General features: G+C 53.2%; 1 protein-coding gene and 1 pseudogene across 2 annotated transcripts; both read left to right on the top strand.

Annotated features, from left to right (window-relative positions):
* Positions 1–5,485: 5,485 nt before the first annotated feature.
* On the top strand, positions 5,486–6,270 carry LOC309887272 (feather keratin Cos2-3-like; annotated as a pseudogene). Its single transcript has 2 exons — positions 5,486–5,564; positions 5,963–6,270. The product of its transcript is annotated as a feather keratin Cos2-3-like (transcript).
* A 7,530-nt stretch (positions 6,271–13,800) lies between these two features.
* Positions 13,801–14,594, top strand: LOC309887246 (feather keratin Cos2-3-like; the record flags this gene model as incomplete). The annotated part of the gene is made up of 2 exons (XM_082778808.1): positions 13,801–13,899; positions 14,268–14,594. 2 exons carry the CDS (start codon positions 13,801–13,803, stop codon positions 14,592–14,594), a joined length of 426 nt encoding a protein of 141 aa, XP_082634934.1.
* Between the last annotated feature and the right edge of the window lie 7,823 nt (positions 14,595–22,417).

Raw genomic sequence — 22,417 nt, 5'->3', positions numbered from 1 at the left:
GGTGTTTTATTCAGTACTAGAAGGCCACTCTTGCTGGCATCCATCTATATTCACAATCCACCCTCAAGAAAAGCAACAAAAGTCCCAATTTCTAGTAGGAATTTTTCATGTTCCAGAATGTGCGTATTGCCTTGTGTTCTTTCGCTCATTCAAGAAGAGTGTGGCTTCATTTGGCTTTTGAATATATCACCTAGCAATGCAATATGAATAGACAGCTGAAAAACAAAGATTAGGAGTATTTACATGTGAAGTCACCATGTACTATCCTAATTGCAGGAGTAAAAATCACGCCTTTGTGCTGGGAGATCCCGGCCCAACAAGGGACCCTTCCTCTCTGAGGATCACAGAATCACAGAATGTAAGAGACCTTCAAGATCACCTAGTCCAACCTCTGACCTAACACTAACCAGTCCTCCACTAAACCATATCATTAAGCACTACATCTAAACGTCTTTTAAAGACCTCCAGGGATGGTGACTCAACCACTTCCCTGGGCAGCCTATTCCAATGCCTAACAACCCTCTCGGTAAAGAAGTTCTTGCTAATATCCAGCCTAAAACTCCCCTTGCACAACTTTAGCCCATTCCCCCTTGACCTGTCACCAGACACGTGGGAGAATAAACCAACCCCTACCTCGCTACAGCCTCCTTTATGGTACCTGTAGAGAGTGATAAGGTCACCCCTGAGCCTCCTCTTCTCCAGGCTGAACAAGCCCAGCTCCCTCAGCTGCTCCTTGTAAGACTTGTTCTCCAGGCCCCTCACCAGCTTCATTGCCCTTCTCTGGACTCTCTCGAGCATCTCGATGTCCTCCTTGTAGTGAGGGGCCCAAAACTGAACACAGTACTCAAGGTGTGGCCTCACCAGAGCCGAGTACAGGGGGACGATCACTTCCCTAGACCTGCTGGCCACACTGCTTATGCAAGCCAGGATGCTGTTGGCCTTCTTGGCCACCTGAGCACACTGCTGGCTCATATTCAGCCGACTATCAACCAATACTCCCAGGTCCTTCTCTGCCAGGCAGCTTTCCAAGCACTCATCTCCCAGCCTGTAGCTCTGCTTGGAGTTGTTGTGCCCCAGGTGCAGGACCCGGCACTTGGCCTTGCTGAACTTTATACGGTTGGCCTCAGCGCATCGGTCCAGCCTATCCAGATCCTCCTGCAGAGCCTTCCTACACTCGAACAGATCGACACATGCACCTAACTTGGTGTCATCTGCAATCTTACTGAGGGTGCACTCGATCGTCTCTTCCAGATCATCGATAAAGATATTAAAGAGAACTGGCCCTAGTACTGAGCCCTGGGGGACGCCACTAGTGACTAGCCTTGACTCCATTCAAGGCCAATAGGCCTTGGTCAAAAGGCACGTCCAGGTCACCAGGGGGCGTAACAGCAAAAGCCTTTGACGGCTGTAGCAGCAGCGGGGCCAGTGGCACACATTGTGGCCCCACGTGGCTCTTTAAAGCCTCAGAGACTGCTTGCCAGGTGCCAAGCAATCCCACTGCAACCTTGTCGTTTTTAGTAGCAGAGTCCCACACCTTGACCTCAATTTGGTCCCATATTTCAGGATCATAAACCGTCTGATTGTTAATAAGGAGAATAAACTGTAAGGTTACCAGGACTGTCTTTGTTCCAAAGGACGTATGATTCCCCACAATGTGCAACTGCTTACCGGCAAGGGGCAGTTGTGTGCGCGGGTCCGCTTCTCTCAGCTTTATCTTCTTTCCAGCTCCGGTGCGCCTATTTCCAGCAACTTTCTGTACGAGCTTCTTTGAGCAGTTTGCTGAGTTTGGCCGAACCTATCTTCATGAGGAGATCAGTGTGCCTGTTCCAGTCCTGGTCTCTGTTCTGCTAGCCTGTTCCTTTTCATTCCTTCTTTCTGCTCCTTTACTGATCTTTTTTTTTTATTATTATTATTATTTTTTTTTTTATCTTGAGGGCAGGCTCCCCTCTTACACCCTTCTCTCTACAGCAGTTCTTTTCAAAACAACTTTTCATTGGTCAAACAACTTTGAATATAACAACAGCAAACACCCAGAAATTTCCATGCCTTAAGGGCTGGAGAACAAGTACTGGAAACTGCATGGAGTCTCCTGAATCACCCTTCTTTGTTCCCTCTAAATTCTTTTACATTCCTCATGGGCTCATCGTTAAGAGTCTAATGTTATCATTAATCACGGGGCTTGCCAACCCCCATGGCCACACTCCCACATCTCCCCCTTCTTTATTAATATCAACCATTTTCTCGACTCGAATTACCACTCCATATATAACACCAGCAAGGGGCAAGAATCCCCAGTGGCCTCCCCCTCCAATCCAGAACCCAGCCCCAGACACAGAGGTCTGCACCCACCTCTGCTGTCAATGAAGATGGGATTGCTTCCCCCACCCCTTCCCCACAACCCCCTCGGAGAAGCCACGTTCTCTCAAGTTGGCAGGGAAGGATGCCCCACCACAGCCCTCTGCTCAGCAGTCAGCACCTCTGCACACACAGACGGGAGTGAATCCTGCACCAAGGGCAGACCTTCAGCAGCGCTGGCTAGTGTAGCAAACTCCTCTACAACTCAGTCCTTTGGCAAGATCCAAGGTTCCAATATGTGTCATTAGAGTGAGTGTCCAGCACAGATATTTCTGTATTGCCAGGACATCATCTCAGCGCCAGAGGTCCTGGACTTGGGCTTAGGAAGAAACCTGTACAACAAGCTCTTAAAAAGAGACCACTAAAGAGAATGGAGGAAACCCAGTGTGGTTGTTCTGAGGCTCCCTCGGGCCCATGCTGTTTAACTCCAGGCCCTGCAAGGGGACTTCCAAGCACCGGCAGCGACCCCACGCGGCCTGGCTGTGGCTGTGCCCCCGCCTCGCCCACGCCCCACCTGCCCGGCCCCACGCACTGCGGGGCACCCCCTGGTCCCCCCAGCTCCGAAGGTCATTGGCTGCCTTTGCTGCAAGGGCTGGCTGCTGGCTCGTGTGTGGCTGGGTGCCTCCTGCACCCAAAAGCCTTTCCTGAGGGTTTGCTTCCTTGGCAGCCAGCCCCCATCCTGAATTACTCTGGGGGTGCTTCCAGCCCAAGAGGAAAATCCTTTTCTTTGCTCCTTTGCACCAAAATGAGGTTCTGGTCAGCCCCTTTCTCCAGCCAGCCTGTATTCTCCACAGCACATTTGTGACCTACGCAGTCACCACCTGTGTGCCCCGGTTGGGGACCATGCACAAACTGACCGAGGGTGCCCTCCTTCCGACTGCTTGTGGCCCTAATGAAAGCATTCAGCAGGACTGGGTGTCTGGCACTGCAAGCTGCTACTCAAGCAGAAGGTGCCCTCCATGCCAAAGCTGCAGGCTCAGGCCTGCAGGAAGGGCTCTCAGGAACTATGAAAACTGTGCTTGATGGGCAGCCATGCTGAAGCACTCCAAATGCTGAGCATTCCTCTGGTGCAAGGGGTGGATCAATTTACTCTTGACACTGTGATTCCTTTGCTGTGAAATCCCACATGTGGAGGAGTGACAGCTGTCCCTTTGCCTTCAGGAGAACCAGTCTAACATGGGGTGCATGAGAATCTGCGGCTTTCCGATGTATTTCTGAGACAATGCTGGCAGGCCTTTATAGACAAGTGAGAGGAGATAGGCCTGGCTTCAGCACTGACTCCCAGGAGGACCTGGCAGTGTCCAGGGTTGGAAATCTCTGACTGACAGACACTATCAGGAGCCTTACAGCAGTCTGCTTCTCCTGTACATCCCAAGGTCAACGATGGACAGTCACTCAGAGGCACTCCAAACGTTGCTATCCTGAATTAAACCAAGGATCCAAACTGTCCGGATACGGTCCTTGTTTGGGCCTGAAGTTGGCAGGAACAGAGGGTGATTGTTGCAGTGGGACGAAAAGGAGGGCTCAGGAGAAAGGAGCTGTATTTTCCGGTGCCTCTTCCCTGCACACACCTCTGAGAGGCTGGTGCCATCTGCGTTCAGCTGCTCTCAGGCTCCTTCTGACCCTGGGAACCCGCTCCCCTGCAGGACTCAAGCAAACAGCACAGGAGAGTGCTACAACTGTGCACATTCCCTCGTGATAAAGGGGAAACAAGGACACGCACGTGCTCATCTATACCTGCATGGAGTCCTGGACAAATCTCTGCACCCACGTGCCTTCACACAAAGCTAGCTGCACAGTGGTTGTCACAAGACAAGAGCAGATGTGTGAACAAAAGCAACCGGGCACTCAGGTGAGTGCACAAGGTGACAAGTTCGGAATCAAGTTAGGAGAGCTTAATGGAAGACAGAATTGAATTTGGCCATGGAATGCAGCTTTGTTTCCATGCTTGGCTGCCTTGACAGAAGCATGACCAGAAGGTGGAGGGAGGTGATTCATGGCCTCTGCTACAGAATCACAGAACTGAAGGGGCTGGAGGAAGGAAGCACAAGAAACTGCCCTGGACTTCTAGAGAGCAGACTTTGGCCTGTTCAAAGCTAGCTGCACAGTGGTTGTCACAAGACAAGAGCAGATGTGTGAACAAAAGCAACCAGGCACTCAGGTGAGTGCACAAGGTGAGCCTACAAGGACAGGTGCTATATTATGGACCTCGTTCTCGTAGTACCTGGGGTTGGTGGGACTGTGAAGCTCAAGGGCAGCCTTGGCTGCAGTGACTGTGAAATGGTGGAATTGAGGTTCCTGAGCACAGCGAGGAGGAAGCACAAGAAACTTGCTGCCCTGGACTTCTGGAGAGCAGACTTTGGTCTGCTCAGGCATCTGCTTGGTAGAGTACCATGATACAAAGCCCTGAAGGGGAGGTGTGCCCAAGAAGGCTGGTTAATATTCAAGGATCATCTCCTCCAAGTTCAGGAGTGATGCATCCCACCAAAGAGGGAGTCAGGCAAAATCCCAGGAGACCTGCATGGATGAACATGGAGCAACTGGCTGAACTCAAACATGACAGAGAAGGCCATAGAGGGTGGGAGCAAGGACAGGTAAACTGGAAAGAATACAGATACATAGTCTGATGAGGCAAGATAGGAATCAAGTTAGGAGAGCCAGAATTGAATTTGGCCAAGGAAAGAAGCTTTGTTTCCATGCTTGTCTGCCTTGACAGAAGCATGTCCAGAATGTGGAGGGAGGTGATTCACGGCCTGTGCTCCGCTTCAGTGAGACCCGACCTGGAGTGCTGTGTTCAGCTTTGGGGCCCCCAGCATGAGAAAGATATAGAGCTGTTCAAGTGGGTTCAGAGCAGAGCCATGAAGATGATCAGAGGGGACCCATCCAGCACTTCCAGTGAGTCTTCTGCCCTCACTGATGCATTCCTGCCCTAGAAATCCTTGGACATTTCATGCCAGCACTCTAAAGAAACCATCACTGCAGAATGGCCATGGCCTAGATCTGGAAATGAAAAGGCAGCAGTGCAGGAAACCAGTGCACAGGCCATATCATTTGTTGGGATGGTTTGCATTCAAGATGAGCTTGTCAGAAAATTGTTACCTCTGCCAAGGGTGCCTCTGGGCCTGCGGCAATGAAGTACCAGTATAAAAGGCAGCCCAGCTCTCTGCTCTCTCATCCAATTCTGTTGCCTCATCCTCCTTGGTAACCAGGTGAGTCTGAAGCCCTCTCTCCTCCTCTTCTCAAGTAGAAGGGGTCTTGCATCAACAGACATCTCATCTGGTGGTGGTTCAGAGCTATGCTGGGCCTTGGAGTTCCTTGACATGGTAGAATGGTGGAGAGAGACGTTCTGTGTAGAGAGAGACTGTGACATGGTGTAGAGGCAGCCTTTTGGGTTATGTGCAATGTGATTGTCTCTTTGGTCTGGCTGCTCTTTGAAGGGCCCTGTCAGTACAAAGCGATGAGGACCATGAGCCTCCTGGCACAACCTTCACATCCACCATCACCAGTTGTCTTGGCTCCTTTGTTTTGGGTAATCAGACTACTCCCCACCTACCCATGTGCTATGCTTCCTTTCTGCCATCTCTCAAAGGTTCAACTCCAGCCCAAGACATGTCTTGCTATAACCAGTGCCTGCCATGCCGGCCCTGTGGCCCGACCCCGCTGGCCAGCAGCTGCAACGAGCCCTGCGTCAGGCAGTGCCAGAACTCCACCGTCGTCATTGAGCCCTCTCCTGTAGTGGTGACCCTGCCCGGCCCCATCCTCAGCTCCTTCCCACAGAACACCGTTGTGGGATCCTCTACCTCTGCTGCTGTTGGCAGCATCCTCAGCTGTGACGGTGTCCCCATCACCTCTGGGTGCTGTGATCTCTCAGGCATTTCCAGCCGCTACTGTGGCAGAAGATGCCTGCCCTGCTAAAGGCACTGCCCATGGCCCTGGGGTTCCAGCACGACCATGGTGCTGGACAACAGAAGGAGGAGTCTTCATGCAATTGCTTTCAGAATGACGGACCTTCCTCACCTCCTCTGGCAAACATTGGCAGGAGCCTGACCAGGGGCTACCCTGAGATTTCTGAAAACTCGGCCCATGTCTCTCAGTAGGCCCTGGAGATCCCTGCACTGAAGGGCCTCTGCTCAGAGTGACCTCCTTTTCCTCTCTACACTCATTAAAGTTTCCGGCAACCCAGCCTTGGCTGTAGATGTTTCTTCCCTCTGCGTATGCCCTCCTGAGCCGCCCAGCGAGAATTGTCTTGCCCTTGGTGGGTATAAGATGGGTGTTTAAGGAGCCTTTTCCCCACTCCCAGAACAATGGGAGGTTGCGACATGCTGCAGAGGGTCCTCTCTTGGACAATGCCCGTTGGAGCTGAAGAAGACATTCCTCACTTTCACAGAGCAAGGGGCAATCTACCCTTGCCTTGCAGCATCTCTGCCCACAGCTCCCCCCTGTCCTGCAAACAGAGAGCACAACCTGTGCTGTCCTCACAGAAGAAGTTACGAGTCTGTGTGAGGCTGTGGAGGCTTGACACCCTGTAGGCTCTTAGGAACGGGCTTCTTCTTGCTCAGGACAGTGCTGTGCTGGGGAAGCAGGTGGGGACAGAAGATTGATGGCAGATGTGGGGAATGGGTGGAATAAGTGCAGGGATACCCGACTGCTTCTACTCCACCCTCATCTTCCCTCGTTTGCCCTACCTCAGGGCTATGGCCAGCACAAATGGGCATGTGCGGCAGGAACATGTGTCCCATGAGGCCCAACTGCCCCCAGCACAGCACTTGGCAGGGCCCAGGTGATGGCACACATACAGGGCTGATCACCTTCCACAAGTCAGCATTGGTGTTCGCCGTAATGGACCATACACAGCATTCTCCAGTCCCTGAGGACTCTGCACTCCCATGGGCTGAGTCACTGCAAAGACAGCAGGCAGTTTGCATGCCCCCACGCTGCTCTAAGGTGCCCACTTGCCCCCAAGCCTGCAGCAGCTTTCCTCAGGCCCAGGACCTGCACTCGCAGGGACTTCCTCATGCTCATTTCCACTTTTCCTGACTTTTGGGGCCTGAGGTTGGCATAAATAGAGGGTGATTGTTGCAGCGTGAGGAAAAGGAGGGCTCAGGAGAGAGGGGCTGTGTTTCAGTGCCTCTTCCCTGCACACACCTCTGCCAGGCTGCTGCCATCTCCGTTCAGCTGCACCCAGGCTCCAGACCCTTTCAGCAGAACCGAAGTGCCTTAGACGGGCCGGGCTGGCGGGGGAAACCCCGCGGCTGCGGGACGAGGTGGTCCTGGCGGGCGGAGCGGCAGCACCCCCTGGGGGCTGTGCCCCTGCCTCGCCCCCGCCACACACGCCCGGCCCCGCCCGCCACGGTTCCTGCACGGCCGCAGCCCCGGCTCCTCTCCCCGTGGCTCTCAGGGCGCAGTAGTACACCGCCGCGTCCCGAAGACGGGGCTCGGTGAGCCACAGGGCGCTGGACCGGCGGTCTGCTGCCACCACGAGCCACCCCGGCAGGTCCGTCAGTTCTCTGGACCCACTGAAAGCGCTCACGAGGAATGCGGGTCCTTGGCCCGGGAGATGGCGGTACCACTGGATGTAGTCGTTTGACTGGATGTTGGGGTGTGAGCAGGTGATGTTGATGCCGATGCCCTCCCTGGTCTCTGCCAATGGATCTTGCTGCACCTGGGCTCTGCCCACAGCCACTGCCGAGAAAGAAAGCAGGAGAAAACTCAGAAAATGTCTTTCCTGCACCGAAAATGTCACGCAGGGGGAGAGGGGAGAAGAAAACAGTTGACAGCTGATGTGAGCTTTTTCTCAGAAGGAAGCATACAAAGGCATTTCACTGGGAATGGTTATTAGGGGACCAAGTCGGAGCAGGACTGTTTGGGAGAAGAGTCCGAGCCAGGAGGAGAAGGGAAGCAGGCAGGAATGAGTGGGGACGTGCCGAAAGGAGAGGAGGAAGGCAGGGAGCAAGGCAAGGTGGGAGGCAACGGCCGGCTGAGCTCGCTGGAGGCAGGCGGGATGGCTGCAGAGGGAGGCCAGAGGGGAGCGAGGTCCGTAAGAAGCCGGCGGGCCAGAAGCGAGGGCAGCCCCGTCCCGTCCCGTCCCCGGCGCCGGCAGCCCCGCGCACCCAGGAGCACCGCGGCCAGCGCCGCCAGCCCTGCGGCCCGGCCCTGCCGCATCCCGCCGCTCCGCCGCCCGCGCCGCGCTGCCCCCGCCAGCCCCGGCTCTGCTCCGCCCGCGGCGCCTCCTCCCCGCCGCCGCCGCCCGGCGCCGCCAGCTCCGCCCCGGGGCCGCTCGGGGGCTGTCCCGGGCTGCGAGTGCTGGGCGCCTGTGGGCGGGCAGGGCTTCGGCTGCTGCCCGCGGGGCTCTGCCCGTCCTGCAGCCCAGCCCGGGATAGGAGAGGCAGAGGGAGAGGGAGTGGGAGAGGGAGCGAAAGCGAAAGGGAGAGGGAGCGGAGACAGCAGCTGCCCGTCTGCTACGGCATCTCCTTTGGGAGTGGGAAGGGGAGGGGAGTGAACTGCATGGGAGATGAGTAGGGAGAGAGGAGAGAAGCGGGAGAGGAGAAAGCAGCTGCCTGCCTGAAGCGTCCCCAGTGGAGGGCAACGGGTCAGGCCGGGCTGGGCCTGGGAGCTTGGTGCTGTGGTGCGCTGGTATCACAGCTGTGGCCGGCACTGCTGCAGGTGTGGAAAGCCAGCAGCAGGAACGGGTCCGGGGACACAGTGCCCCGACAGCACCCCAAACCGTACGGGGCCCTGCTGTCTGGCACTGCCCATTGAGCTGTCATTGTCGGTCGAGCGTCTCTGCCCAGATTGAGGGGCACAGTTGCCACTTTCCCATTTACAGGCTTCACGGCAATAGTAGCTGAGCATGTACCCAGGAGACACACAGGCAGGGACAAGCATGCCCATTTGGGGAAGATACACCCAGGCCAGTACCCCCAGTAGCTGCTTTTGGAGCCCCCAAATGGACTTGCCACATTTTCCTGGAGGCTGAGACCCCCTTTCCCTGCTTGGGGGACCCCTGGCTCCAGCAGCTGACAGCACAGGGCAGGGATGTCCTCGTGCTGAGTCTGACTCCAGCAGCTAGCATTAAATCCACTTCTGCTACTCCATGAGGAATTGCTACGTTCTCCTTGCAGCACATGTGTGCATGGGACAGAGCGAGATTATGGAGACGTAAGGAAATATTCCAGAAGAATAGGACAGGACAGACAGCGGTGCTCATGTGCAGGGCCCAGCCACGCAAGTACAGGCTGCAGCCCCTTTTACACCCTGCTCTGTCTGCCCTAGTGTGCTCCTCCCGGCTCCCATTTCCCTGCACGTCCCCTCATGGGGTTGTATAGGTCTGTCCTGCACCCATCCCAGCGTGTGTCCTAGCTCACAGCTGTAGGAGGTGCAAGGCCCAAGCTGTGGCCTTCTTGATAGGCCACCAACTGGTGTTGTGACTGCCCACATTTGATCTCTTCTCTTCCTTCCTCATCATCTATCAGTCAGGTTTGTATCCGTGTGTGTTGTTTCCAGCTTCCTGCAGTTCTTTCTCTCGGCCCTCCTCCCAAGTGCTGAAGGGCTGCTTCTAGGGTAGGAAACAAGGAGGGAGGAGCTGAAAGGTAAGAAAGAAAATAAGGGCTGCTGTGGAAGCAGTGATGGCAGCTTCCCCAAGACCTCCATTGCAGAAGAGAGTAGAGAAAACGGCATGGCCCTGAAAGCAGAGACAGAGAACACAGCAGAGGAAACAAAGAAACAACCTCCCTCTGTTTCTCAGGTTTCGCATGGCTTCCTTCACCTTCTCGGTCTTTACGCCGTAGGTTGGTGCATGGAGCAGAGGGAATCACAGCCCTGGAGAAGATAGACACCACTTTGTTGTGGGAGAAGTTGGCAATGGGGTGGGTATAGAGGAGGGAACGTAGCCCCAGGCATGATACAAGTGCAGGGAAGTGAGAGTGAGCATACTGTGTCTTGTGTCTCCTCACATGTCTACATTCAGAAGGAGACCAGGAGCACCCTGCAGGAGCTCAAGGAGCACAGGAAAACTGGTAGTGCTGCTGTATTCAAGGAGTACAGCAGTCCAGGAGCTCTCTGCAGAAGGCAGCTGCATGACTGACAGCGAGTCCCAGAAGAAGATGCATTTGTGTAGGGCCAGAGCAGGGCAAACAAAGGGTGAGCACCGCTTGTGCCAAGGAGGGGAGCAGGAGCTCAGCCCACAGGCCTCCCACCAGACTGGAGTTCTGCAGTGGGTGGCAGATGCACGCAGCTTGGTCATAGGCCATGAGTGTGAAGAGGACATCCCAGTTTAGGCCCACTAGTGGAGGAAGGGGAGCCAGACCACACAGCTGGAAAAGTAAATTGTCCATAAAGAGGCATCCTGACCAAGACATGGCACATGTCAGTGAATGAGAGGTTTCCAAAGACAAACTACACAGAAGGATGCATGGTCTGTTTGGGCACCACACATGAGTGTATTCCCAGCCTGGATCAAGAGGTAGATATCTGAGTCCAGAATAAAGAGCAGTAGCTCTCAGCTCTCAGACAAACCCAGCAGCAACAGAAGAAACCTCTCTCTAGACCTTCCCCTCACTCCTGTGGGAAGGAGATAGAGTTTCTGCTCAGAATTCCTTGCCTTCCACCACTCAATATCTTCTGGAGGTAAAACACAGCAGGGCCTCAGCAAGCCAGGATGTTCCTTGACAGACAGTAGAAAGTAAAATCAGAACTCTGGAGTTCAGGAGAGCAGTATTTGTTTTCTTCACTGTGTGCACAACTATCTCTGTGTGTGCCCAAATATACTTCAGTATGCATTCAGGAGTGTCTGTGAGTGCACCCATGAATTCATGCATCTTTTGACATGAGCAGCAGTTTGCCTGAGTGCTGTTCCCTCCACCCGCTTTTGATACCATGAATGATATCGGTACGTGATCAAGGGTCACCCTGGAAATTAACAGAAACACTGATCTGTCAACAGCATCCCTCCAAGGCTGACATGTGGTGACTGTGCATGATCCTCCTCCAGAGGATCACAGGCTGCACCTCCAGCACGCACATAGTCCAACCCTGTTTTCAGAGTGGGTGTCATCAGATCAGGCAAGTCTGATGTCCAGGCAAAGTCTGAACTCTTCTGAGGATGGAGCTCCATTAACATCTCTTTGGCAATCTGCTCCAGGACTTGATCGCCTTCAGGGTAAATATTTCTTCCATGTATATTTCATCCATATAATCAAAACTACCCATTTCTGAAATTGCACTCATTAGCCCCGGACTAAGTATGCTTCATCTCCAGAGTTCAGCTCTGTTTCCTTTGAATCCCCCTGTGAGGTGGGAGTAGACAATACACGTCTGTTTGGCTTTCTGTGTGGCACCCACAGGGTCTGTCCTTCCTCCCACAGCACAGCAACACCAGGACCGATGTTCCTCTCGTTCGATGCCACTTCTGCCCAAGGTTTCAGGCCCTGCATAACTCAGCACCAGGCCCATGAGTCACAGATGTATGTGTGGCATTGGTTTCCCCATGGGGGACCTCTGTCCCACCCCATACACCACTGACACTGCACCGGCAGTAGATCCACGCAGGGCTGGGCCTGCACAAAGATGGCAGGATTTCTCAGCCTTTCTCCCTGTACATAAAGCTAACGCCATCCTTTTGAACTCTCTAGTCATGGGGAGTGCAGCTGTGTCCTGGCCTGGAGAGGCAGGGAGGGGTGACTGCCACCATGCTCTTACACTCTGAATCCTGTGGTACAGAATTAAAGAAAGGATCCAAACTGTTGTGGGCCTATCCTTGTTGGGGACTGAAATTGGCAATGAACTTCTTAGGCTCAGGAGAAAGAGGGCTTCAGATACAGAAGGCTGCATTTCAGCATATGTGCTGTGGGCACTTCTGGGCTGTTTTTGTTCTGTGATTGTTCAGCTGTTCTCAGGTTCCTTCTTGCTCTCTTCTTGCCAACTAAACATCCACCACACAGCTCTCTCACACCCCCTGCTGAAAGCAAGATGTGCGCAGAGAATGTGATTTAAGCTAAAGGGCTTACAAGTGTAGATAGGGATAATATAATTAAATGAAAAAGGAAGAATAATTATAAAACTAAAGAGCGAAGGGTGTTTGGAAGCAAACTGAGAGAAAATTATACTCCACTTCCCATCAGCAAGTGATGTTCGTCGAAGTGTTTGGAAGCACTGACTTAGTATGCCCACCCCTGTTTTTCCTTCCCCTTTCACATCTTCACTGCTGAGTGTGACATCATGCAGTACGGAATATCCCTTTGGTTGGTTTAGGTCAGCTGCCCTGGTGATGTCCCCTCCCAACCTCGTGCCCACCTGCATACCTGCTGGCTTTGGGGGGCTTGGAGAGAGTCTTGATGCTGTGTCAGCACTGCTCCACCATAGCCCCAACGTTGGTGTGATGGCAATGCTGTTCTAGCTCCAAGAGCAGAGCACAGCACTCTAGGGGCTGCTGTGGGGAATGCTGAGTCTGTCCCACATAGCCCCAGTACAGGCAAGTGCCCACAAGGGAGGAACATGTGTATGAACATGACACATTGTACAGCAAAGATTCTGGACAGCATTTGGTCCAAGTACATAGTTTGACGTGATAGAGAGGGGAGGTAGACTGAGAGCCTTTCAGAAGGCACTGGAGCCAGGGCTCTTGACAAGACAATGTCAGCTTTCTTGGGCCTTGAACTTAAGGCCTGAAAATCCCATTTGTTAGCCTGAGTAGCAGTGCTAAGGAAAGTGCCGGAGTGCTGCTACTGATCACTGGTGGGTGTCATGAATTAAATAAGCTTGCATCATGTAAGGAGATGGTGTATGATTTTATTTGTTTTTAAAGCAAAAAATGAAAGGCATCAAGTTATGGGAGTGAAGAAGGATTTCCCTATGGACAGGATCTGCACTGTGTGTCTTGGGAAAATCCACCCGGCTCTATCCGATGCTGGTAGAAGGCAGGATCACCTGCATGTGAAAGGTTTCCTTTCTGTGTACATGCATCTTGTTATTCCTTCTAACTAAAACAGCCACTGACCTGTTGGGCCTTTCTTTTGTGATCCAGAAAGGGCCCTGCACAACCTCTCCCCCTGTACAGACATCCCTGGGTCAGAGCAGGAGGAGGCAAAACAGGCCAGCAGCTATTCCCTGAGGGCAGTGTCAGCAGGGGTAGGGTCACAGTCAGGAGCTGGGTCACCTGTAGCCAAAAGGGCCCCAGAGAGTCCCTAGGGAGTCACCCAGACTGACAACATTTGCTTTTACTGGACTCTTCCAGCACGTGAGCTGAGTCTTCTGCCCACAGTGAGGTGTGTTGCCTGGAAATACTTGGGCCTCCCTGCCTGCCACTCAGAAGTTGCCTTCTTTGGGGAAAGGGCATAAAGCAGGAAATGAAAAGCAGCATCACAGGAAGGCAACACACATCCCGTATCATTAGGTGGGATGTTTTTCATGCATGAGTAGCTTGTCAGAAAATAGTCCCTGCTTCAAGGGATGCCTCTGGACATGGGGCAGCTAAGGCCCACTATAAAAGCCAGCCCAGCTCCGTGCTCAATCATCCACTTCTCTGGCCTTCTTCTTGTTGGGAACCAGGTGAGTGTGAAGCCCCTTCTTGTCAACCTCATTCTTCCACAGGAGGACTCAGTTCCTTGGACCTTTCAGCTGCTATCAGCTGTGTGCCCTGCCATATCTTGGGACTGCTGGTTGTGGGAGAGTCAAGGGGTAGAAGGTTTGTCATGGAGGAAAACTGGGCCTTTGTTATGATGGCTCTTGTGCATAGGGTGTAGCCTGGCTCTGGTTGCTCTTTTGGGCCCTGTCAGGATGCAGCCAAGAACTGATTGCACATCCCTGCACAGCCTCCAGCTCACAGTACTGCCTGTGCCTTGGATCTGTTAGGGTGTGGTGACAGGCTACTCCTCGTGCATCCCCATTTTAAGCTTCCTCCCTGCCCTCTCTCCCAGGTGAACCTCCTGCACCCAGACATGTCCTGCTACGACCAGTGCCGGCCATGCCAGCCGTGCGGCCCGACCCCGCTGGCCAGCAGCTGCAACGAGCCCTGCGTCAGGCAGTGCCAGAACTCCACCATCGTCATCCAGCCCTCTCCCGTGGTGGTGACCCTGCCCGGCCCCATCCTCAGCTCCTTCCCGCAGAACACGGCTGTGGGATCCTCCACCTCTGCTGCCGTTGGCAGCATCCTCAGCTGTGATGGAGTCCCCATCAACTCTGGGTGCTGTGACCTCTCCTGCATTACCAGCCGCTACTGTGGCAGCAGGTGCCGCCCCTGCTAAAGATGCCAGACAGTGCCCCAGACCAGGACCCCAGGAACTCACAACATGCTGCTGGCCAAAATGGAAGGAAGAAGAGACCTCATGTTGTTCTAAGAGGACCTGACCATCTCTGGCTTGTCCTGTAAAGACAGACAGGAAGGGGCCAGCCTGGAGTCTATGACAACTTGGCCAATATCTACCTATCCTGTTTTCCACACACTCATTTTCTTTCTTTTCTTTCTCTTGCCCTCTGCTTTGCATGAGGCCCCAGAAACCAGCCTGGAGAGACCTGCTAGCCCCTCTCCCCATGGGGGCCAGGTAGATTGATGCCCTGTTGCAAGTCTGCCATTGGAAAAGCTGAACAGATTTTTGTCTGCTCCTGCTGTGCTACGATCTCGGGGCCTCCTCTGGGAGTCACCTCCTTTCCCTCCTGAGCCTTGATAAACATTTGCAGCAACCCTGAGTGTGTCCCTGTGTGGTCTTTTCATCTGGATACTGATGGCCAAGGGAGAAAACCATTCCTTAGTGGGAATAGGCTTGGGGCACTGCCTCATTCCTCTAGGCACTGGAGGGTGGGGCACACTGCAGCAATTCCTCTTTCAGGCACTGTCTCTTGAAGGTGAGGAAGACATCCCTAGTTCCTCCACAGCCAATGGCCACCAGTCCTTGACTTGTGACGTCTCTGCCTAGACAAGCGCTGTTGACATTGGAGGCCCCAGCTCTTGGGGAAGAGTGTTCGTCTTGCTTTGGGTGGAGCTGTGCTAGGGATGGAGGTTCAGACAAAGATGGTCTCAAAGGACTGCAGAAACTGGGAATGGGTAATTGTCTTTACGATGGCCCTCTGTCTCGCCTCCACATTCACCTTTCCTCCACCACCTTATCATGGGCATCATGTCTGGGCATGGAGAGCAGGTACAGCTTCCCTTTGCATCCCTATCAGATTTCAGCACAGTGTCTGGCATGACCCAGGTGTTGCCAAGATGCATAGGGCTGAGGGGATCCACAGGTTTGTACTGGTGCCAGTCCCATCAGGCCACACACTGGAGTCCCCAGTCCCTGTGAACTCAACTCCTTTTTCAAGAACTCAGGCCCAGGACAGGCACTGATGCGCAAACAGTCATGGCTGCTCTGTCTTGCTTTCTTTTTCCCAAGCATGGATCATCTTTCATCAGGCCCTGGAACTCAGAGTCCCATAGGCAGTACAACCCCATCATGCTCCAGAAAAGAGATCATGTGGGGGCAGATATCCCACTGTCTCTGCTGAGACATGGCAGTAAGAATGCACAGCCTTTCCCTCATCCACCCAGCGCGTCACTTTGTCATAGAAGGAGATCAGGTTCGTCAAGCAGGATCTTCCTTTCATAAACCCATGCTGACTGGGCCTAATCGCCTGCTTGCCCTGCAAGTGCTGCGTGATGACTCTCAAGAGGATCTGCTCCATGAGCTTCCCTGGTACTGAGGTCAAATGTAATGACGACTTGGTGTTTAGTAACTGAAGTATTGATACTTTGATATTTCATAAACTCACTTTAGGATAGAATAAGTCTTGTAGTTAAAAATGTAATGAGAACAAAATATACGACATCTTGTTATCTGTTGACCTTCTGTTATGTTGAAGCATCTTGTTAATTGAAAAATCCCGCTATCTGTTGACCTTCAGGTATGCTGAAACTTCAGCTAACATGAGCCAACTCGGCATTCCTGTGGCTTGAAAAACAACTGATTCAGCCAACTTGGCATTCTTTAGCAAAAGGTGAAAAGTACATCTTGAGGAAGACCACGGTCTTCCTCCCAAAGACCACTGCCGTGTCCTGAAGACCCTGGCCCACAATTCTTTTGAGGCTTCGTGCAAGCGTAAGGACTGATCTCCTTCTAAGACAAAGTGACGCGCTGGGTGGACAAGGGAAAGGCTGTGGATGTGGTCTACCTTGACTTCAGCAAGGCTTTTGACACCGTCTCCCATAGCATTCTCCTCAAGAAACTGGCTGCTCTTGGCTTGGACTGGCGCACGCTTCGTTGGGTTAGAGACTGGCTGGATAGCCGGGCCCAAAGAGTCGTGGTGAATGGAGTCAAGTCCAGTTGGAGGCCAGTCACTAGTGGCGTCCCCCAGGGCTCGGTGCTGGGGCCGGTCCTCTTTAATATCTTCATCGATGATCTGGACAAGGGCATCGAGTGCACCCTCAGTAAGTTTGAAGATGACACCAAGTTAGGTGCATGTGTCGATCTGCTTGAGGGTAGGAAAGCTCTGCAGGAGGATCTGGATAGGCTGCACCGATGGGCTGAGGTCAACTGCATGAAGTTCAACAAGGCCAAGTGCCGGGTCCTGCACCTGGGGTGCAATAACCCCAGGCAGAGCTACAGGCTGGGAGAGGAATGGTTGGAGAGCTGCCAGGCAGAGAAGGACCTGGGAGTGAAGGTGGATAGTCAGCTGAATATGAGCCAGCAGTGTGCTCAGGTGGCCAAGAAGGCTAACGGCATCCTGGCTTGTATCAGAAACAGTGTGACCAGCAGGGCTAGGGAGGTGATCGTCCCCCTGTACTCAGCTCTGCTGAGGCTGCACCTCGAGTACTGTGTTCAGTTTTGGGCCCCTCGCTACAGCAAGGACATCAAGGTGCTTGAGCGGGTCCAGAGAAGGGCGACAAAGCTGGTGAGGGGCCTGGAGAACAAGTTCTATGAGGAGCGGCTGAGGGAGCTGGGCTTGTTCAGCCTGGAGAAGAGGAGGCTCAGGGGCGACCTTATCGCTCTCCATAGGTACCTCAAGGGAGGTACTAGCGAGGTGGGGGTTAGTCTGTTCTCTCATGGCAGCATCCTCAGCTGTGACGGCGTCCCCATCAACTCTGGGTGCTGTGACCTCTCCTGCATTACCAGCCGCTACTGTGGCAGCAGGTGCCGCCCCTGCTAAAGATGCCAGACAGTGCCCCAGACCAGGACCCCAGGAACTCACAACATGCTGCTGGCCAAAATGGAAGGAAGAAGAGACCTCATGTTGTTGTTCTAAGAGGACCTGACCATCTCTGGCTTGTCCTGTAAAGACAGACAGGAAGGGGCCAGCCTGGAGTCTATGACAACATGGCCAATATCTACCTATCCTGTTTTCCACACGCTCATTTTCTTTCTTTTCTTTCTTGCCCTCTGCTTTGCATGAGGCCCCGGAAACCAGCCTGGAGAGACCTTGTAGACCCTCACCCCATGTGGGCCAGGTAGACTTGCCCTGTTGCAAGTCTGCCATTGGAAAAGCTGAACAGATTTTTGTCTGCTCCTGCTGTGCTACGATCTCGGGGCCTCCTCTGGGAGTCACCTCCTTTCCCTCCTGAGCCTTGATAAACCTTTGCAGCAACCATGCGTGTGTCCCTGTGTGGTCTTTTCATCTGGATACTGATGGCCAAGGGAGAAAACCATTCCTTAGTGGGAATAGGCTGGAGGGTGGGGCATACTGCAGCAATTCCTCTTTCAGGCACTGTCTCTTGAAGGTGAGGAAGACATCCCTAGTTCCTCCACAGCCAATGGCCACCAGTCCTTGACTTTTGATGTCTCTGCCTAGACAAGCGCTGTTGACATTGGAGGCCCCAGCTCTTGGGGAAGAGTGTTCGTCTTGCTTTGGGTGGAGCTGTGCTAGGGATGGAGGTTCAGACAAAGATAATCCCAAAGGATTTCAGAAACTGGGAATGGGAAATTATCTGGGGGATGGTCCTCTGTCTCGCCTCCACGTTCACCTTTCCGGCACCACCTGATCATGGGCATCATGTCTGGGCATGGAGAGCAGGTACAGCTTCCCTTTGCATCCCTATCAGATTTCAGCACAGTGTCTGGCATGGCCCAGCTGTTGCCAAGATGCATAGGGCTGAGGGGATCCACAGGTTCGTACTGATACCAGTCCCATCAGGTCACACACTGGAGCCCCCAGTCCCTGTGAACTCAACTCCTTTTTCATGAACTCAGGCCCAGGACAGGCACTGATACCCAAACACTCACAGCTGCTCGGTCTTGCTGTCTTTTCCCCAAGCATGGATCAGCTTTTGTCAGGCTCCGCAACTGAGGCCGCATACGTGGCACAATTGCACCATGCTCCAGAAAAGAGGTCATGTGGGGGAAGATGTGTCCACTGTGACATAACAGTGAGAATAAGACCTGATTGTGCACTCAGCAAGGTCTGTGTATGGGCCGTGAATGGCACAGGGCATGCACCAGCCCAACCACAGGGCACACGCTGGGGGGTGTTCTCCCAGGCACTAAGCTCCTCTGTCATTCCCAGAGCCATGAGGATGAAGTGGCCCTTGTGCTCCATGTAGCCCCACTGCTCTGCATACCCAGGTGAGGGCCTTCCCACATCTGCACACCTTGGGGCCCTGTGGTGTGGGGGGGCTTTACTTTCACAAAGACTCTTGGCCCCTAGCCCACAGTCTCTGCTCAAGCTCAGGCCTAGCATAGCCCTGCCCCAGCTCTGCTGCATGTGTGCCTGTGCCTGCCTGGCCAAATCTTGTCAGCCTGGCCTGGCCAGACTCCTAGGTGGTACATGGCCATCACTGGATGAAGCCTTCATCCAGGCCTCTCTGGAGTCTGGCCTATCAGGTAGTAGCCCCAGCACAGCTCTCACGCTGGGACCAAGACTTTCTACACATAACATATCTATTTCCTGGGTTAGAGCAATAATCAATAGGTGCTCCTGAGCCACAACTATCTCCTGGCTAACACTGAAGTCTGAGATGGAGGAGCACATTCACAATTTGGAGATTCATTCACTTTTGTCTTGGAAATGACAGAATCCTTCTGGAGAACAAGTCCCCTCCTCCTCCAGCGTTGTTGCTCAGCCAGGGCAGCTTCCTGCACCAGGGTGTCACTCACAGCACAGAGGTACAAGGCACTGTCAGAAAGCTCGACTTCTTTCAGCCGCAGAACACTGGATTTCCCCTTAGTGTTCAGCTCCGTGGTGAAATGGTCACTCTGCTTGGTGCCTGCTACTGCTTGATGTGTAATCAGCTGAGGGGCTTGTCCCTTCTTTTGCTTGTACCAGAGCAAGCCATTAAAGCTGGAGGTTTCATATGTGCAATTGGTCTGGAAGGTGTTTCCCTGCTCCACGGTGACTTGTCCTTCTGGCTGAGTGAGAGACACCTGCCCCATGGTTTCTGGAAGATAGAGAAGGTCAGCAGTTCTGTGTCGAAATGTACAGGCAACCAAACAGGAGTGGATTCAGACCCGTCCTTTCTCTCTGTCCTTTACTGGGCTGAAAGGGCCCCAGGGCTGGGGCACAGCAAGGTGGTTTGGGGGCAGAGCTCAGAGCTCCTTGGCCAGAGTGGACCCTGAGGAGAACTGTGCTGTGTGCCTGCTCCTCCTGCCTGCTCTCCTTCTGCCCAGAGGACCAGAGCTCAGTCTGTCATGCCTGGCTTTGTGTGCTGGGACCAGCAGCTTGAGCGGCCCACACAGCTATAGAGAAAAGGTTCAACCTGCTTCCTCGATCCTGTCATCTCAGGGGCCTCCAAGTCCCATCAGTACAAACAAAGCTGAGGTGAGTGGTGGCAGGAGTGAGCCATGGCTGTGCTGACAAGCAGGAGGACACTGGAGGCCACAGCAGGAAGACATCAGTTAGAAGACAGACTGGACACCCTGGTAATGTCCATGGGAGGAGAGCTTTAATGTCCCTGTATCCACTGGGACACAATCTGGCTTTTTCTATAGGAAAGGGAGAAATGAGGGACTGCAGAGACTGGTGAAAACTTCTCTGGTGACAATAGGTGGAGGAGAAGAGAGATGCAGAAAAGAGATGGACTGAAAGAACTATAGTAGCAGGAGAGGTCTCTTCTCCATCTCCTCTTTCCAAATTTCAAAGAAAAACAGCATCTTGAGAGAACCAGATCACAAACCAGAAATGGGAGACATCATTTAGCAACCATAAACGGGAGACAACATTTAGCAACATTTTCTTTGTGATTCAAGAGTTGCTCCTCACATAAATGCATTAAGGCTGACGAGGGCTTCCTAGGGAAAGAAGATTTATACCTTGATTAAAAGCCAGCACTTACCCAGCAGTTGCCCCAGGAAGGCAGTGAGGACAAGATACCCACGGTGCATGCTCAGACCAACTTTCCTGTTTTCAGCAGGAGAGAGAGTCAGAAAAGCACCTCCCAGCCCCAAGACAACAGAGCTGCCGGAAATGACTCTGCTGGGGGAACAAGTGCAGATTCAGTGACAAGATATGTTCTGGTGTGACTGTGCCCCAAATGCTCCCTGGGGTTTCTCCCTCCTCCGGCAGGAGCAACCTCTGAGGATTGTCACAGTCAGGGATCCTGGGAACTCTGGGAGCCGCATCATGTGCAGGGGCTGCTCTTGTCTCCTCTCCCAGTGGGGTCCTCACTTCCCCAGCTACATCTGCCTTCTCTTCTAACTTCTGCACAGGCACTGTTTGGCCATGGCTGATGTCAGGGCATTCTTCCCCACTGAGCTTTTTTTTTCTACCTTGGGGTCCTCTGCTCCATAGAAATGTTCCTGTTTCCTGTGTGAGGAGTAGATGCCTTTCACATCCCCAGAAAGAAGGGAGGAACCATGCTACGCAGCATCCAGGGTTTCTGGCTGTGTCCTGTTCTGGTGGGATAACCTAGCATTTGCAAGAGGAACGGGGCTTCATTGGGGTGTTGTTTGGCACGAGCCTAGGGGGGACAAGGACAACCTGTTCCATCGGGCAAGGGGTGAGGAGTCAGCAGGGAAAAGGATGTGGGTTCAGTGGGTCACGTGCACTCACAATGACGGGCCACAGGGGGCACCCACCCAGGGCCACATCCCCAGCAGTTTCTGCTTCCCTGATGCTTGGGCCCCCTCTATCACCACCCCTAACACCTTGTCTGGCTAGGCTGTGCCTGGCTAGTTGCCTTGTCAATGCCTCAAATGTGTACTTCTCAGACATCCAAAGGAATGACACTCCAAGCCCTGCAGACCCCAACTGTTCCTTTCACAGCCCCCAGGCAGCGTGAACGTTCTCCCTCTGTCCAAAAATATTTACTGCATGAAGCAGTGAATCCTCTTCACTGCCTGTGGTGTCCCAAAAGAGAAGGAGATTGTTCATGGAGAAGTTTGGGATCTGCATGGCAGCTCGCCTGAATAGGCACAGAGCTCTGGTGTGCTGGACAGAGCTGTGCTGTCCACATCCTTTGGCATGTGGTAGTGTGCATGTGGCAAGTCTGTAGGAGTGAAGCAACGTGTTGTTGTTTGATGAATAGAGTTCTCCATTTCAAAGAAGAATTACACAAAATCCCAGAAAATCTCCAAAGATAACAATGCCAGTGAATCTCAGCAGGAGCAGGATCTGCAGCATGTGCCTTGCCCTGACAAGTGGTCTGTCTTCTGTTCCTTGGTGAGCTCCACCACAACCACTCTCTTACTCCCCCTCATCAGAAGAGGGTGAGAAGAAATAAATTTAATATAAGGGAAAAGTAAGAGAGAGAAATAAGCAAGGGCTGCACAGAAGCACAGAGAGAAAAGAAAATTATTCTCTACTTCCCCACAAAAAGTGATGTTTGGCCATCTCCTGGCAAGCAGGGCCTCAATACTCATAGCGATTGTTTGGGAGGACAGATGTCTTCATAATGAGAGCTCCCCGCTTTCCTTCCCCTTTCCCACCTTTTATTGCTGAGTGTGACATCACATGGTATGGAATATCCCTTTGGATGATATGGGTCAGCTGCCATGGTGATGTCCCCTCCCTCCTTTTGCCCACCCTCCACTTCCTGGCTTTGGAGGTGTTGGAGAAAGAATCTTGATGTTGTGCCAGCACTGGTCCATAATTGCCCAAACATTGTTGCGACGGCAGTGGAGTTCTAGCTCCAAGTGCAGAGCACAGCACTCTAGGGACTACT

Source organism: Aythya marila, assembly GCF_965140915.1.
Source record: "Aythya marila genome assembly, chromosome: 25".
Taxonomy (NCBI): Eukaryota; Metazoa; Chordata; class Aves; order Anseriformes; family Anatidae; genus Aythya; species Aythya marila.
The sequence above is the reverse complement of the archived record's forward strand: the minus strand, read 5'-3'. Positions and strand labels throughout refer to the sequence as shown.